This window comes from Apteryx mantelli, chromosome 18 (genome assembly GCF_036417845.1).
Source record: "Apteryx mantelli isolate bAptMan1 chromosome 18, bAptMan1.hap1, whole genome shotgun sequence".
Lineage (NCBI taxonomy): Eukaryota > Metazoa > Chordata > Aves > Apterygiformes > Apterygidae > Apteryx > Apteryx mantelli.
This window is the reverse complement of record NC_089995.1, coordinates 4,057,212-4,073,987: the sequence shown is the minus strand read 5'-3', so window position 1 is coordinate 4,073,987 and position 16,776 is coordinate 4,057,212. Positions and strand designations below refer to the sequence as shown.

General features: G+C 38.9%; 1 protein-coding gene across 3 annotated transcripts in view; it reads right to left on the bottom strand.

Annotated features, from left to right (window-relative positions):
- ITCH (itchy E3 ubiquitin protein ligase) overlaps positions 1 to 16,776 on the bottom strand; it is a 67,518-nt gene that overhangs the window by 36,144 nt on the left and 14,598 nt on the right. For all 3 annotated transcript variants that reach the window (XM_013944783.2, XM_067308007.1, XM_067308008.1), the window contains exons 2-3: positions 3,617 to 3,707; positions 866 to 1,004 (exon numbers count right to left, since the gene is read on the bottom strand). In XM_013944783.2, coding sequence (XP_013800237.1) covers positions 866 to 1,004; positions 3,617 to 3,686 — 209 coding nt within the window. In that variant the 5' untranslated portion in view covers positions 3,687 to 3,707. The remainder of the gene's footprint in view (positions 1 to 865; positions 1,005 to 3,616; positions 3,708 to 16,776) is intronic.

Genomic DNA, 16,776 nt, shown 5'->3' with positions numbered 1-16,776 from the left:
TGAATTCTAACAGCTAACTTCACAACGGCCTGAGTTACAAGAAATGCACAGGCACAGAGGTTTTCCACCAGACAGGAATGTTCAAGGTGCCCCAAGACTAATAATCTGTGACTTAAGTGTAAATGAATGTATCAGCAGAAGAGTGCTGTTTATTGCAATGTTTCATGTCATGCGTTCTTGTGCAAAAAATGTCATAAAGAGTGCAGGTTTTTGGTTTTTGTCTTTAACACCTGTGCTTTATACTTGCTATTATCTCACCACACAAACACTGGGATAAACAAAAATCAGTAACTGCATTCCTCTTCAGACTAACGTTGGTTTTGCGCTTTGTGAGCACAAACTCGTCAGGAATTTTGTACTTGTGACCGAAGTTAGAAGCGTGCAAGATGGAGCTAACAGTGCTATGACATACTATACAATCGACACTGCTACACAAACTATGCCATGCTTTCCAGCCATGGTATTTTTACAATGTTGTAATCTTAAATATGGCAACAAAAACATATATGGGACACTGAGTTTTATTATCAAATTACCTTGCTTTCCTTATTACTCATGCAATTAAAGCTGTTTTTATATGCCATGTACATTAATACACAATGCATTCCCTCTTAAGCACTGTGCCTTTCTATTGGAAAGTTATACAATTGTTTTATAGATATATATTCCCGACTGTGGTATCGCATGCGCTCCAGAAATTACACAGATATCTTCGTATCATGTAAAATAGAACACATTGCTTAAAAATAAATAAATAAATAAATAAAATAAAAGACAAAAACCCCAACCCTTAAGTCTGATGTCAATTACATGGCATTAATTTAGCTCAACTAATCCAACTGGAAAGCCAAGCCATCAAACCTACACTGTAAGATGCTGTTTCCACTTCGGACTACTTGTATTGTTGCATTTTTCTGTCTTCTTTGACTGTCCATCTACTGAGACTTCCACATAAGGGCTAGGTCCAAACCATTTATTTTTTTCTTTTAGTTTTGCTGAAATAACTGTTAAGAAAGAGAAAAACAAAACAGACTCGATGAGACTTCAACTGCAAGTGATGTTTTTCAGTTGGGCGCTTCAGTATCCAAGTGTCAGGTCATTGATGCTTGACAATAACGCTCAAGAGAACAAATACGTTAAATGCACCTACTCTTGCATTCCAGACCATTTTATACAACGCAATCGCTCACGTGAAAGCCTAAAACATGCAACAGTACTTTTTCTAGAGGATCAGACACTATAATTGATAATCATCAGTATAAGTTCTACAAACACACTTATGTGTTGAATGTAGAAAATATCCTCTACAGCCTCCACCTGTCGAGAAAACTCCTGCAGTTTATTACACTCGCTTGTCAAGAAGTCCAAAACATGATCTGTCTCTCTCACTAAAGAGTCATGAGCAGCTGCTGTCACTTCTGGCAAAACTAACTAACTAAATAAAAGTAAGAGAATGCATTTTGTGTTAAGTTTTCTATAGCAAAGCAAATTTCCAGAAAAACTAGCTACAGGTAACTCTGAGTTTCAATAACTACCTACTTTTCTAGACAAAAAACAAATCTGGACAGGACTTGGAACTCTCTAGAGCTTTACTCATGGTAGTGAATATATTCTTGATGATAACGTCTGGACAGCAACCCCCCATCACCCTTCTCCTGTTTGTTTCAGAAAATAAATAAATAAAAAAATTCAACATCATTGACTGAGATGCTATCTTGCCAAACACTGATCCTGCTGCCTCCATTTAGCCAAAGAAATGTACGGGTGCACCTGCCCACCCTCAATGTCTATTTGATTCACAGATAAGGAATGTTCTTGGATTCCTCAACAACACTAAGCTCACAAAACAGTACTTAAAACAAATATACTACCATTTCTAGCTGGCTAGTGAACCCCACTCTGTTCTGACAAATGACAGCCTGGTCTCCTCTGTTTTCATCGTCCATCTCAGCTGCACTATAGGCTTAAGAAAAAAAGCAGACTAATTCAAGCCCATATGGCTAATCTACCTAGATTCCATTTCTAGTCTACACTCCTTTAGAGATTTAGAGAAGTAGCTTAGTATAAACTGCTCTGAACTGCTCCCAAAGGAACTTCTTTCTCTTTATATTACAGAGATCCTATGGAAATTTCTTCAGTTAGCCACCGTTAGTCTTCATGAATAGCTCCCCTTCCCTTCCCCTTGCATCAGCAGTATTTAAATACTGCAGCATCTCATGCCTCAACATCACTGGCTCTCCTAAGACATCAAGACCTGGTTTGATACAGTACAGCTCTGCAGTGTTGTACCTATTTTCAAAGTTCTTATTTGCCCAGAAAACCTGAAAGCTCACTTAAAACTATAATGGAGACAGCACAACTAAAAGAGAAGGAAGAGGTGTTTACAGAACTTTCTACAAAAAAAGGTAAAGTCTGCTTGCACAGGAAATAGCTTTCTTGCAGACTGTGGCTGAAGTTCTAAAGAAATCAAGAATCAAACATCTCAAGAGTCTCCAGTCTAAACAGGAGACATTTCTTCAGCTTCACTTTCTCCATATGAGTCATAGGCCTTTTAATGGGACAAACCTTAGACAGGAATCACTATTTTCATTCTTAGCTCTGCTCTACTTGGCTATGGGGAGAACAAACCTCCTTGCAAAGTTCATCAATCTTTCCCTCCAACACCCATCTGCGGAGACAAGATTTCTCTCAGTCACATGGCCCACTGAGACAACAGAAAGCTTGACCTCATTGTGATGGCTAGAGGCAGTATATAATTTATTTAGTTTCACTCTTCTTCCTGTTTTAAAGTTCCCACTTATTTTTGATGATTCTTTTCATCCCCATGATATAAAATTTGTGAAAGTTCTTCACATACCCACATATCTTCCACACCAAGGGTGCAAAATTTACGCTTGATGCTTCTAAACAAAGATTTGCATACATCCACAGACGTCCCATTCCCATGCTTCAGGATTCAGTCTTGATATTTCAGTAATATTTGCCAGATAGAGAACAAGTGAGAAAACTTGGTGCTAAAGTCTGAACGGCTACTCTGTTGGTGGGGCACTACAAGAAGTATGCCATGGAAATCCATTCCCATGCAATCTGCAGGTGCTCACTTACAGTAATATTCTCACTAACACTTTGATTAAAGCTCCTTTACAACGCTGGCCATAAAAACACGTTAACAAATGAGAATCAAGAACTCAGACTTGATAAACATCAGTTCCGATTCATTTAGCTTGATTATTAAATGAAAGTGCTAGATTCAATGTTATGTCAAGTGTTAGTAACAGAAAGGAATATTATCTTACATTCTCACATTTAAAAGAGAATTGTTCTGTACATTTGACTTAACAATATTCAAAAACAATTATTTCTTTCTTCCTTGTAGGAAAACCTATCATTTCAAAAAGGCACCTCAAATAAAACCCTGAATAAAAAAAGCAATGTTTCTGCTAAGTCATGATGATGTTACACCATCAATTTTAGTTTGCAACTTCTCTTGAGTTTTGTACTACTCAAAACTTCCTGAAACACAACATACTAGTAACTTCTACTGAATTATGCAAAAAAACTTTTTATGTTTACATTTTTTTAACCAGAAAAGGATATATTGTTTCAAAAGACTTACCAGTGATTTGAAGCTGCGATTTCATGGAAAATCCACTGGCTGATCCTGATCTGGAGCCACTGCCAGCCATAATATGGGCTGGATCTTGAATCTGGATGAAGAGGAAATGCAAAAGTTTAAAACCTCAGAAAACCTAAAAACCAAATGACCTACTTTCTGATGTGCAGATACATTACACTGGAAGCAAACCCACCACACTTGTTTTCTTTCTAGTTGCTCTCCATTTTCTCAAAGCGCAAAATATGGTCCACAAAGGGCCTAGTCTCTACCATTATGTCAACTGCAAACATTCACGTGCTGGGCAAAAAAAAGGTCTTTTGATTTTGTCCTCTTAATTTGCCAATTAACTGAGCGTGAATGAAGTTCTAATCTTTGCAAAATTTACTGTACCTCTTGTGTCTGACAACCTCTGCCCTTTTTGATGTCATAAATCCTGGATAAGAAGTTTACCTACCAAAGACAAGTTCTACTTGGTTTAGAAAACAAAACCCACCAGGAGAGAAAAAAAAGATTACAAAGGAACCATTCCTTCTTTTTCCCAAAAGAGATTAATCCTGGAACTTACAAATTAAAAAGTAAATTTCAGATTTAGAAAAGCCTGCTTCTGTGTGTCTTTGCTTCCACTTGGCCAGATTGAGTCCACCAATGCGGTATGAAACTCTACAAAGAGCTTTCCTAAAGAGGAAACATCATTCCTGAAAGAGTATGTAACAAATTTAATTTACAGCCCAACCTTCCCCCTCTACCGTACCTCAAGCCCCACTGCCAGACCAGCCGGAGTGTCCCACCGCCCTCTGCAAAACACACTGTAGTGAACAGATTCCTACTGCACTTTGAACTTAATTCACTGTCTGGTTGCAGGGGAGGAAGGGGGAGACAGGGACAAGATGCATCATATTACTCTGATGTTAACAGATATAAATGAAATGGTGTAGTATTTCATTTAAAATAAAGGTTATGTCAGAAATATCCAGATATCCTTGTCTCCTATTTGTTTTTAAAATGTATTCTCAACTTAACCTTCCTTAGCAGCTAAATATATTAGTAAATCTATGTATATGTAGTATTATATAAAGATATTATGATTATATTATATTATTATACGATTTATCATATGATAAAATGGTATTATTATAATATCTATATTAATAAACCCACAGCAGGATTTACCTACAGCAGAATGAACAGCCTATTAAAGACTCCAAATTACCAGCTGAAGATCACTTCCCTCCCAGATTTCATACTTCAGTCCCTCTCACACCATGTCCCTTGTGTCACCTCTTCAGAGTCTCCGGTGTTCATGACGTACTGCAACACCGTTCACCCACCTAGGTGTGCAACTTGTCTTTCTTTGGGCTCCCAACGGTGGAGAGGCAGTGCCCGCTGCTAAGCTATTCCGAGGACTCTCTAGCCAAGCGGCCGGCTATTCCCGGCGCGCAAAGCTGCTAGCCCACTGCTGCACATCTTTGGTTCACCACTAAATCCGAATCCTTAAGCAGACCGGGCTTCACATACCAGGTCTCAGGCCATTTGCCACGCGCAAATATCATTTCCAACAAAGGAAGTAACATGTTAACTTAAGGCGCTGATGTTTGTATCTCGAGTGCAAAAGGCTATTCATACGGATAATTTCCCAACTGATAACAGCACAAACAGACTAAGTAACAGGTGAACACGTTACCATCTGCATGCCATGCAAAATAGAATTTGGAAAATAAGTTTGAGTATCACAAATTCCATTTTAGAAGCAGCAGTTTAAAGGAAAAGTCTATATTCTGTGAAAACGTGAAATCGGGAACTCCATGCACATTTCAAAAGTGACAGAATATGAAGTCCTTGCACATAACAGCTTGGTGATACCGGTATTAACTACTGGAGAACATGACGCCACCAAAAAAGCATACTAACAACTTGCTTCAATAGCTTATAGTGCTACTGATGGAAGTAAGTGCTTTTAATTACTAGATTCCAGGTGTGAATCACACAAATCTAAATCTTGCTAGAGTGTGAAAGCTTTTAATATAAGTATTTCAAAAGCAATCTAAAATTTAACAGACTTTAGAGGACAATTCTTAAGTTTGATCTTGTAACTAGTTCTACCAAACTTAAGTAGGTATTCCTTATGCTTTAAGGAGGCAGCTGAATAAGGTGTCTAGACCAATACAGACATATAAGACAGCCTAAAGGAGTTTGCAGTAGAGAAGAGCTGCTATTTTCCACCTGGAGAAGTAACATTGCACACAACACAAATGCATTTACTGAAGGTGATAATTACTTTACATCTGAAGTCGCAAGGTAAGCACATACAGCATACATTCCCTCAGAAATACTTCAAAGCTAATTTTCATTTCTAAGCCTGAAAAATACACTCATTAAATAATCTTAGTAATATTTGATCTCATTTTCATTGAAAATATGCAGAAAAATAAATTCTAGCAGCTTTATTACAACGAAAATGACTGTCCTGCAAACACACAAATCAATTTGTTATCACATTGATCTGTCCAGGTATTGACATGAGACCTGCCGTTTTTACTAATAATCAGCTTTAGCCAGATTTCAAGAAACTAGCTTCCCAAGCCTTCTAAAAATAAGAAACTACACCGTTACACATTGTTCAGCTCTCTCAGCGGCAGTAAAGTTCCCTATTATTTTTTGAACAATAAAAACGAAGGCTTTTGTTTCACCGCGCGTTTGCCAAAACTCAGAGGCTCTTCACCTAATGCAAGCTTCCTTAGTTAACCGGAGGAAGCTCCGCAGGAAGAAGCAGCAAGCGAGCTCGCGTCCTAGATCTTTTTGTACCAATCAACTGTGCCCTGCACATCAATAACTCTATTCTGTGTTTCCTAAAACCCGACCCCCGCGCCTCCTCTATTCCCCCTTAACCACCGGTGGGAAGAGCCAGGAAACACCATGGCTGGTTCCAAGCCGCACGCACGCACTGCCAGGCATCCGGCAAGGAAGCATTACCGAACTCGCACTGCAGCTCTCCTCTCAGCTGGGCACCACTTTCAGTCTCTTTCCTGCCATGCACATACATATTCTCTCCAGATTTTTCATAACTCACATCTATAAACTCGTATTTAATCATCTTTGATACCTCCCTCCCCATCCATTTTAGGTTTGTGGGGTGACAGAGGGGGGAAAAGGGAAGAAGAGAGCGTAACAGGGCAGGCTGACAGTGCAACTGCGTAAACCTCATTTCCTTGGGAAACACGGCTAAAATTACTTTAATTATTTAAATAAGAATCCATGATGATTAAATGAGCAACATTTTGAAGGAGCCCAGAGAGACGGCAAAAAACAAGAACCCTATAAAACACACACATCCAGCTGATTTCTATTTTTATACTTAATTTTTAGCACTTAACTCCTCTTGTGTATATTAGGAACTCATATTGAATATACTTAATAAAAAAAAATGTTTCCCATTTAGTTTTAATCTAAAATAGCTATTCTACTACTACGGTCTTTCGAATCACTGACCTTAATTTTGCTATGTTTTCTGTCAGCTAGTTTCTTCACGTTATACAAATCTTCTACATGTTCTAAAGCTTTTATTTGTTTTATCCCTGTTACAACACCAACTAGCTAAAAGCAAGTTTTACAGAAGTCTCATTTGTTTCTCCCAAAATAGAAGCAGCCACAGGTTCCACACACTGTGCAGGAAAGACCTGCACCCACAGGTCAAACAACAAGATTTTACAAGCTGCTCGGGCTGGATTGAGCCCTGCAGTTCTAAATAAAGTATGCAAGTTCAATGCAGCATAGAGATGGCTTCAAGCATGGTGAAAAGTGCTGATATTAAGAAACAGCAGAAATATGTTTATTATACTGAATAAATTTGCTACAAAAATAGCATTCATTTAAACCATTGTGCACTTCTGAAAAAGTATTTAAAATTACATAGGAAATTCCCATACTGATGGCAAAGATTAAAAATAACCAGACTTTTTTCTGTGATTCCCAAATTTGCAACTCAGCCCGAAATGATTTACCCTTCTTCTCCATTCTCATCAACAGCAATAAGGATTTAACCGTTCCTGGGCAGCCACAGGCTTGAGTTAATCTACAGCTGCCTGGAACCAAAATAGCCATACAAAAGTTGTATGAGAAAAACTGAAGTTTATTTTTGAAGCACATGCAACATTTTCCCTTAGCGCCTTTCATCATAACTAGACTGGGAACAAGGGTTTGCACACAAGCCTTTGTATTAGGTCAGTTAAATCATTTTTACCTGTGACTTTTAAAGCTCAAATTGGGCATACAAAAAGATAAAATAATACATCATGATACAGGACTAATGTTTTCAACCAGCAGAAATAATCATTCAAATGCTCACAGGAATGACTTCAGTGGCTGCATATATCCTCCCAGCTGGATTTGTTTTTGTAACATGCTACAATAACGCGCAGATTATTAGATAAATTATGCTGCATTGGTCACTGTTTATATGGTCCCAGCAGAAAGTTGCACTGAACTATGCTGCAACGCTGGTTGATTTTAAATCATCTGACAACCTTCAATTTTAAGCAACCTAGTATTTTCCACTGTTTTCAAACAGCTGAAAGGCTTTTTATTATTTTTCCTTTGCGTACGTGCATGCAAAACGAATCAGGAATTGTTACCACTTTAAGAGGGCTGGCAAAGAGACGTAGTGGCAGTAGATGCATCAGCCAACATTAGCTTCAGAAGTTTACATTTCACCTTTGGAAAAGCAAACTTACTGAAATAAGTATGGTAGCCTACAAGGCCTAGGGAAGGACACAACATGGGGTCGACATGCCGAACATATTCCAAGAGATCACAGAACCGGAGCTTCTTCCCGGTCCTGACAAAACGGGAAGCAACGCCAGCTACTAGCTGACCCCATCCTGTCATTCCTTCAAGCGACCGTTCTGTGTTGCCACTCGACAGGGCTATTAAGTTGTAACGAAGTCAGTCCACGCATAGTACTTCATATCTCAATTAAATCAAACCCAGTGCTAAGATTCAAGGGAGATCTCCACAGGTTTTATCAGGTTGATAACTACTTGATGCTTTGGCCGTTCAATGCAAAACATGTCTCTCATTCCTACTTTTGAAGAGAGCAGTACAAAAGCAGATAGTCAGAATTCATTAAACTCACGGTATGAAGAAAACAGTGGCGAAAATAAAAAACCAGCAATAGACTTGCTGTGGACACTTGCACTCTAATGCAAGTAGCTACAAAATTTTTGCATGCTTAACACAACATATTAACAACAAGACAAACTACAGTTATGTTGTGCAGTTTCAGAAACGGCGTATGGCACCGCTGGTGTGCAGGCAGGTCCCAACAACCAGGGCTTAAAATAACTCAGCCTACAGTAATGAAGTTGGTCCACGAATCCTTTGGGGATTCAGAGCTCTTTCACTCCCACCTCTAGCTTTAGTTCTTTCTTAGAAAGTCTCCCCTAAGGCACAAACTGATGCTGTGAGGCCAAATTACATCATCTTCAGTGGCATTTTAATCCAAGACAGCAAACTTCGATACCCAACTTTGTGCGGGGGGAGAAAAGGAAGAAATTCTAGAGGAACACAGCCCAGATACCACCAGCACTTTCGGAAACAAGGCGGCAGGAAGGGAGAGTCCGCTCACCTATTTTGCTTTAACAAAGGATGAGAAGAAGTGGGGAGCTTTAAGCCCTTCGTCATTGAAGCAAAGGTAAGAAAAGGGAAGGAGCTTCTTACCACAAAAAAAACAAGGGGTATAAATAGAAGAAAAATGCTATCTAAGGCTTTAAAGATCTTTAGGCAGTGTCATACCAGTTTAACTTGTGATTTTATTCAATAACAGGATTAATCTGTTAAAGAACTGACTTATCTAACACGGTAATTTTATGTTGTATATATTCATTTCAATGAACAGAAGACATAACTATGCCAGAATGAAATTTTGTGGTTGCATATTATTAATACATAGCTTTGAAAATATGCTGCATGTGCTCTTTATAATGTAAAAAGTACTGAAATAATTGCACACGCTTGGCCCCTGTAACACTTTTATGGTGTTGGTGCAGTAATCAATTTTAAGAACACAGACTGAACTGCTCTTTCCCTCAAAGTTTTAGAAGCATAGGGCCTGCTTTACACAATTCAAGCACTGCAATCATCATGTAGTCTTTAGAAGTGTGTCAGTTCAGAAAGGGTATTTACTACTTACCATTTTACTAATGATCCAGTAAAGATATTTGCAATAACGAAAAAATATTACTTTAATTATGCTGAGTAATTTTAACAACAGTTTTGAAAACCTCACTGCGCACACAGGAATACAGACTTTTGGAATAAGTGCAAACCATACAAAATTTTGTGTAAATATCTGCATGTCAGATGTCATATCTATGTTCCCTTTACAGCAGATTAATTTTTAATCAACAGATATGTAAGTGCATTGCATGCAGCTGAGATTAGACTACGTATTTCAGAGGAAGTTCAAAGTCACTTGTTCATGCTTATATTGTACTTTTTTATGTGTAAGAACTTAAACACAAACACTGTCCCCCACCCAAATACTGTAACCTCTCCTTAACCGCAGGCCTGCATTATAGCAAAGTTCTTTTCTATTAAAGGTTGAATATAATTATCTAGTAAGCCTAAGTAGACACAGTTAGTTTGGCAACTTTCTTGTTTAAAAACATTTTAAAAAATTGATAGCAAATTCACAGCTATTTAAAGTGTTCAACTTTCATCCTTTAAAAAATGGTTTTACACACTCTTTCTATTGTTCTACATTTTTATTGGCTTTTCCTTAAAATAAGCTTTAAGAAACACGGTCCGTTTTGCCCAAACAAGAAGAAATATGTAAGTTAAATAAGTGTCAACAAGGAAGAAAAGAACAGACACAGATTATAAGAATATTGAGTAGAGGGTGGAAAGGGAAGCAATTATGAGTTTTGCCCCAGGGGATATTTGCAGAAGGAATGGAAACAAAAAGGTCTAACAGCAGAAAGCAGCTTAGCTTCCTTCGCCATTATTGCATGTGTGCAGCACTACAGCAATTCACTGAAAACAGTATCTGCCATAATACATCTGCTGAAATTTAAAATCCAGATACCTAAATCCTGTTTTGACCAGATGTGAAATACAGTGCACGCTGAGTCCAAAAATAGACTCTAGGTTCAATTACTGACTTAGTAGCTCGAGTCTCATAATTCCTCAAAATAACTTTTGCACCTAGAATGTTTTCAAGACAAAAGTAACACTATAACTTTATTACAGCTATTCAGAGCAAATGTGTAACACATTATGGAAGAACTCTATAATTTCCGCAACGAAACCTAATAGTTATACCAAGCATCTTCCCAATATTAGCCGTTACGGATCATATTCATGTACAACTCAAGCGTTAAAAAGAATTTAGCACCCTTTAAACTTTTTCAGTTGTTTGAACTGTAGGCACAGAAGCAGCATCAAAAAATAGATTTACACCTAAGTGAAAATGCTATTGTGGCATAGGCAAACATTGCCATACCAACTTGCTTTTAGCTAGCAAAGCTAACAAGAGCAAGGAAACTATAAAACGGATTTCCTTGAGTGCTGTGTGAGCCTGACAGAGAAGCAAGGTACAGAAGTGTGCGCGAGCTATGCAAGTTCACGATGTCATATCTGCACTGCTATCAATAACTGTACAGGCTAGATTAGAGCCAGCACTGATACGCCAGCTAACACAACAGGCATGCCTCCGTTTTGCTGTACGTATATTTATTTTAACTATTTACAGAGCTAACATACAGGCCACTGTTCTGATAAACAGTAGTGAGGTGCAGATTCAAAGACAACACTGCCTCCCATAACATCCTCATAGGCAAGCTGAGGAAGTACCGGCTAGATGAGCAGACCATGAGGTGGATTGAGAACTGGCTGAATGGCAGAGCTCAGAGGGTTGTGATCAGTGGGGCAAAGTCTAGTTGGAGTCCTGTTGCTAATAGTGTACCCAGGGGTCAGTACTGGGTCCAGTCTTGTTCAACTTCTTCATCAGTGACCTGGATGAAGGGACAGAGTGCACCCTCAGCAAGTTTGCTGACGATACCAAACTGGGAGGAGTGGCTGATACCCCAGAGGGCTGTGCTGCCATTCAGAGGGACCTGGACAGGCTGGAGAGGTGGGCGGAGAGGAACCTCATGAAGTTCAACAAAGGCAAGTGCAGGGTCCTGCACCTTAAGGAGGAATAACCCCATGCAGCAGGACAGGCTGGGGGCTGACCTGCTGGAAAGTAGTTCTGCGGAGAAGGACCTGGGATTCCTGGTGGACAAGTTGACCGTGAGCCAGCAACATGCCCTTGTCGCCAAGAAGGCCAATGGCATCCTGGGTTGCATTAGGAAGAGCATTGCCAGCAGGTCGAGGGAGGTGATCCTTCTGCTCTACTCAGCCCTTGTGAGGCCACATCTGCAGTGCTGTGTCAGTGTTGGTCCTCACAGTACAAGAGAGACATGGAGCTACTGGAGTGAGTCCAGTGAAGGGCCACCAAGATGATGAAGGGACTGGAGCACCTATCACATGAGGAAAGGCTGAAAGAGCTGGGACTGTTCAGCCTGGAGAAGAGAGGACCGAGGGGGGATCTTATCAATGTGTATAAATATCTTAAGGGAGGGTGTAAAGATGATGGGGCCAGATTCTTTTCAGTGGTGGCCAGTGACAGGACAAGAATTGATGGGCGCAACCTGAGACACAAGAAGTTCTGTCTGAATATGAGAAAAAACTTTTTTACTGTGAGGGTGACAGAACACTGGAAGTTTGCCCAGTGAGGCAGTTTAGTCTCCATCCTTGGATATATTCAAAAGGCACCTGGACAGGGTCCTGGGCAACCTGCTGTAGGGGACTCTGCTTGAGCAGGAGGGTTGGATTAGAGGATCTGCAAAGGTCCCTTCCAACCTCAACTGTCCTGCAATTCTGTGATTTTAGAGTGAATTCAATATAATAGCTAAAAATATAGTTTTCTGGGAAATACATTTTAGTCAGTTTGGGAAGCAAGTCAAGTGACATGACTTTCAGAGGTTGCAATGATGAAAAAACAAGATATATAACCTATGAAACATAGAAAAGCTGCCCAGCTTCTGTTCTTTCCCTGCTATGGACTGGCTACTGAGAAATCCTTGACATTGAAGTAGAACCTCTATCCCTTTTGCTGTCTCAAAAGATGTAAGCAAGTATTCTGGAGTTTTGACATCTAATTAAAGTATACAACACATATGGCCTATTGTATTTTTTGGCTCAAGACAGGAACCACTTTTTTATCAGTCTACTTACAGATCATCTTTCTTCCTCTCTTTCAAAGTACAGTGGTATATCAGCGTCAGAAATCACATGTCCTTTAAATCAAATGGCCTAATTATATTTTGTGTGCGAGAATGTCTGAATCTGTTCTAGATTAATATCCTCATGAGTCTTCTATTCAACTTTACTTCTGCAACAAGTAAACATACCATGTATAGAATTGTAATGGGAACATTAAGATTGGTATAAACAAAGAAAGAATGGAAATGTGCATGTGTAAGTACCAGGAAAAAAAAACAGAAGAACAAAGATTAAAAGAATGGCCTTTATTGGTAACAAAGGACGATTCTTGCAGCAATAAAACTGAGGAGTGTGCTTGTGTCAAGACCAGAATGCCTTCGCTCCAATAAAACTACAGCACAGATGACCGGCCAGCAGAAGAACCTGTGCTTTAAAAGAGAGGGGACTGGCGACAGGGTTATGGCACATCACATACCTCATTCCTTCTCCTGTTAGCCCCCCCAAAAGAAAACGTACTGCAGCTATAAAGAGGCCCATATTCCAACCGAGGAAGAAACAAAGAGCCAGCATTAGCCTTCACTGCAGATTTACGGAGGCTGAAACAAGCAAGATCCCGAAGCCAAGGACCACCCTGGAACAGCTACTGACTCCTATAAGGTTTAAAAGATCTATCCAAAGAGTAGTTTGTTGTCACCAAGAGGAACCCAAGAGACATGTTAAGCAGTTGCCCGACGGCATGAGGTCCATCTTCCATTTTGCCCAGAAGGGATACTGGCTAAACCACCCGAACACAGAAAAACAACCTGGTGCTTGTGAGTATATGAGCATGAGAGAGTGAATACATGAAATCTATGAGAGGGTGAGTGTGAGCGGGTAAAATTAACTGACTCAAAGACTTTCAAAGTAAATTACAGAAAGGGCATCTGATAGCTCTCACACAGTTTGTTTCTAGTTTGCTAGTTTGTTTCTGTTACACTAGTTTCCCGCAACCTCATGCACGAGAGTGAATGATCACCTGCCTGCACCGCATTGATATCCTAGACTAGGACCAAAAGATGGCTCTCCTCTTTGCATTATGAACAGATTAAAAATTGCAGTGGTGAAGGACTAGGGAACTAATAACAGCCTCATACACCTTTCCTAAAAAAACCTGGGACAATTACTTCTGCAAGATTAATCCTCAGGGCTGATTCCTTGTTTTTCCTGAATATCTACCTTGATACCTACCTCAAAGAGGAATTTAACATAGGAAGTGTTGTGAATCCACAGTTTCTAAATTGGAAAAGATAAGAAATATTAGTCTTGGCTATCCAAATAAAAAGACCACCCAAAGAAAGGCAAAAGTGGTCTGGGAACATTGTAACCAGATACCAAGACGACATTCACCTAGTGATCAGCAGTGTTCCTGAAGCAAACCTCACAGGTTAGAAAAACCTGTCTGTCAACTTAAATCTGCAGAAAAAAATGCTTCCAACAGCACTGCTTGCAATCTGAATTAAACTGTGTCTTCAGGCCTCCCAAAGACTTGCATCAAAATTAAATAGAATTCATTCATTAGCATTTCTGTGCACCCAAAACCTGCTTGTGTAACTTCCAGCTCAATAGAAATATTACACTTGAACTTTTCCGTATAAATGATTCATTTGATATTGAATAAAATACTTGGGGGAAAAAAAAGAAATGCGAAGAAACAGTATTGCAACTTGTAAAATTAAAAGAAAAAAATATATAATTTGGTAATTTCACCTTTCAGTAATATGCCATTATTTCTCCAACCATAAGTCGTTCTCAAAGACAGTAAAAATGTGGCAGTCAGGAGAGATAGACAAGGGACAAAACAGGCTTTGCTACCAACTCAGATAACTTGCCAATGAATTTCCTATAATTCATTTTTTATTCTTCGTAACTAAGAGGATGTTAGTTGTGACTAATTTTTAATATATGTTCAAATGGGGAAAAAAGACAAAAAAGTACACGAACATCATATGCCTTTTGCTTAATTCCAAGAAGTCTGGCAAGAAAAGCCACTGCAGAGCTGCACAAGATAATTAAAACCATTTGCGAAAACAAAGAGATAGTCTATTTTTATTTCAGCTGTTTCCTCGTCATGGCGCAATCCATTTCAAGGAAGACAATAATTCGTACATGCAAACCACTAAGCTAAAACTGGTTCACTACTGTAATCTTAAAGAGGGAGCAATACTTAAAATGGCTGGCTCTTAAATACCAGAGTGGGAAAACAAGATATATTAAACTTGGCATGCTTTTTAACACACAATAGACAGTATTAAAGTATTTTTAGGTACACAAAGGAGGAGTCGGGAAACTGATAGCTTCGTAACTACCAAAAACGTAGCGTATTTCTTAACTATGCTGGAGTTACCGACATTAACCTATTAGGGCTCCTGCATTTTACAAACCACAACATTAAATAATTCATTTTGGCCTTTTCTATCTTAAAAAAAAAAAGTTTATTGTTATAATATAGTTTCAACACAATACTGCATTGACTCAAAGCTAAGCCTCGTGTTAATACTTATGTGATGGGTTTTCATGAAAATTTTTCACTGTTAGTGCACATCCAGAGCAATGTTATCAATTCTGGATTGGGAAGTAAGCAGCCACCTTGCTACCCTCAAGGCAAGATAAATGGTCTTTCTTTCAAGAAACCAGGTATTCAAGTTTTATTCTTTTTATGTCTGAAAGTACCCAAGTGTTATCAGGGCCAAAAATACACTTGCAAAACTGAAGTCAGTCTGTAAGAGTTTGTGCTCTTTTATCCATTTCTTAATGGGTGAAACACTATTTTTCTAGGCTCCCTCTTCAGGTAGCCTACTCTATATGTCAAAATTTTAAAATCAATGCTGGTTGACCTTTTTTAATGGAGAAACAAACCCCTATACATCTGACTGCAGAACATAATTAATCAAAAAAGACTAATCAACTTTAGCCCCAAATCTGCCTCCATAGCAGCTGGTCTACTGTGAGTGCAGACAACTACACCACATTTATTTATGGATGGTTTAAAAACAGTTCAGCTTCCAACACACAGCTTAAATTCACGACCTGAAAACTATCAGCAGATAATATTATGATTAGAGAGTTGCTGCCTTGAAGAGGGGAAGGCTCCAGAAGTGGCGGTGACTGATTATACTGTGGATCAAGTTCTCAGAACGAGCAGTATTCTTAACTTCTTCTCACACGAAAATATTCCTTCTGGCACCTTCAAATACCTAAGTTTCTCTAACCTTACACAATTCCTTCCAGGCTCTTATTACAGATCTCCGATAAAAAGGTGTCAGGTCCCTGCAATCAGAACTAACGCATCCTGTAGAAATTAGACATAGCTCTCCCTCCTAATTCTTCCACTTCTGTGCACCCTGAACTGTCTCCTGTACTGAGTTTTGTGGAAATATAGTTCTCTGAAATAAAAAAATATCCATGCTGTAACTTCAGGGCCATCCTTCCTGAGAGAGGAAGGAAAGACAGTTAAAGAGTGACATAGCACATAACCTACAGTCTTGTGTTGACTGAACCCTAACGGACAAAGCCTTTTTTCTTTTCACTTCATTCTTTTAAAGAAAACATTGTCATATTTCCAGGTTTCTAAAAATAAAATAACTAGAAAGCATAAATCACATTTTCCAGTGGCAATCCTGGAAGAAAATTTTCCCAGCTGAAAAGCAGCTAGTGCGCCCATACAGTTTATAAGCAGTCACTGTTGAACTGTGCGCTAACAGTAAACTGATCAGACACATGTACAAGCATTAGTACTTTCTTTGAATAGCAGTTGTTTTATAAAGATAATATTCTACAGCATACAGCCTTGTTTGCAATTTATCTAAATAAGATTCCATTGCAACCATAGAAATACATATATTTGTTTTACAGCTTTGAGGTTA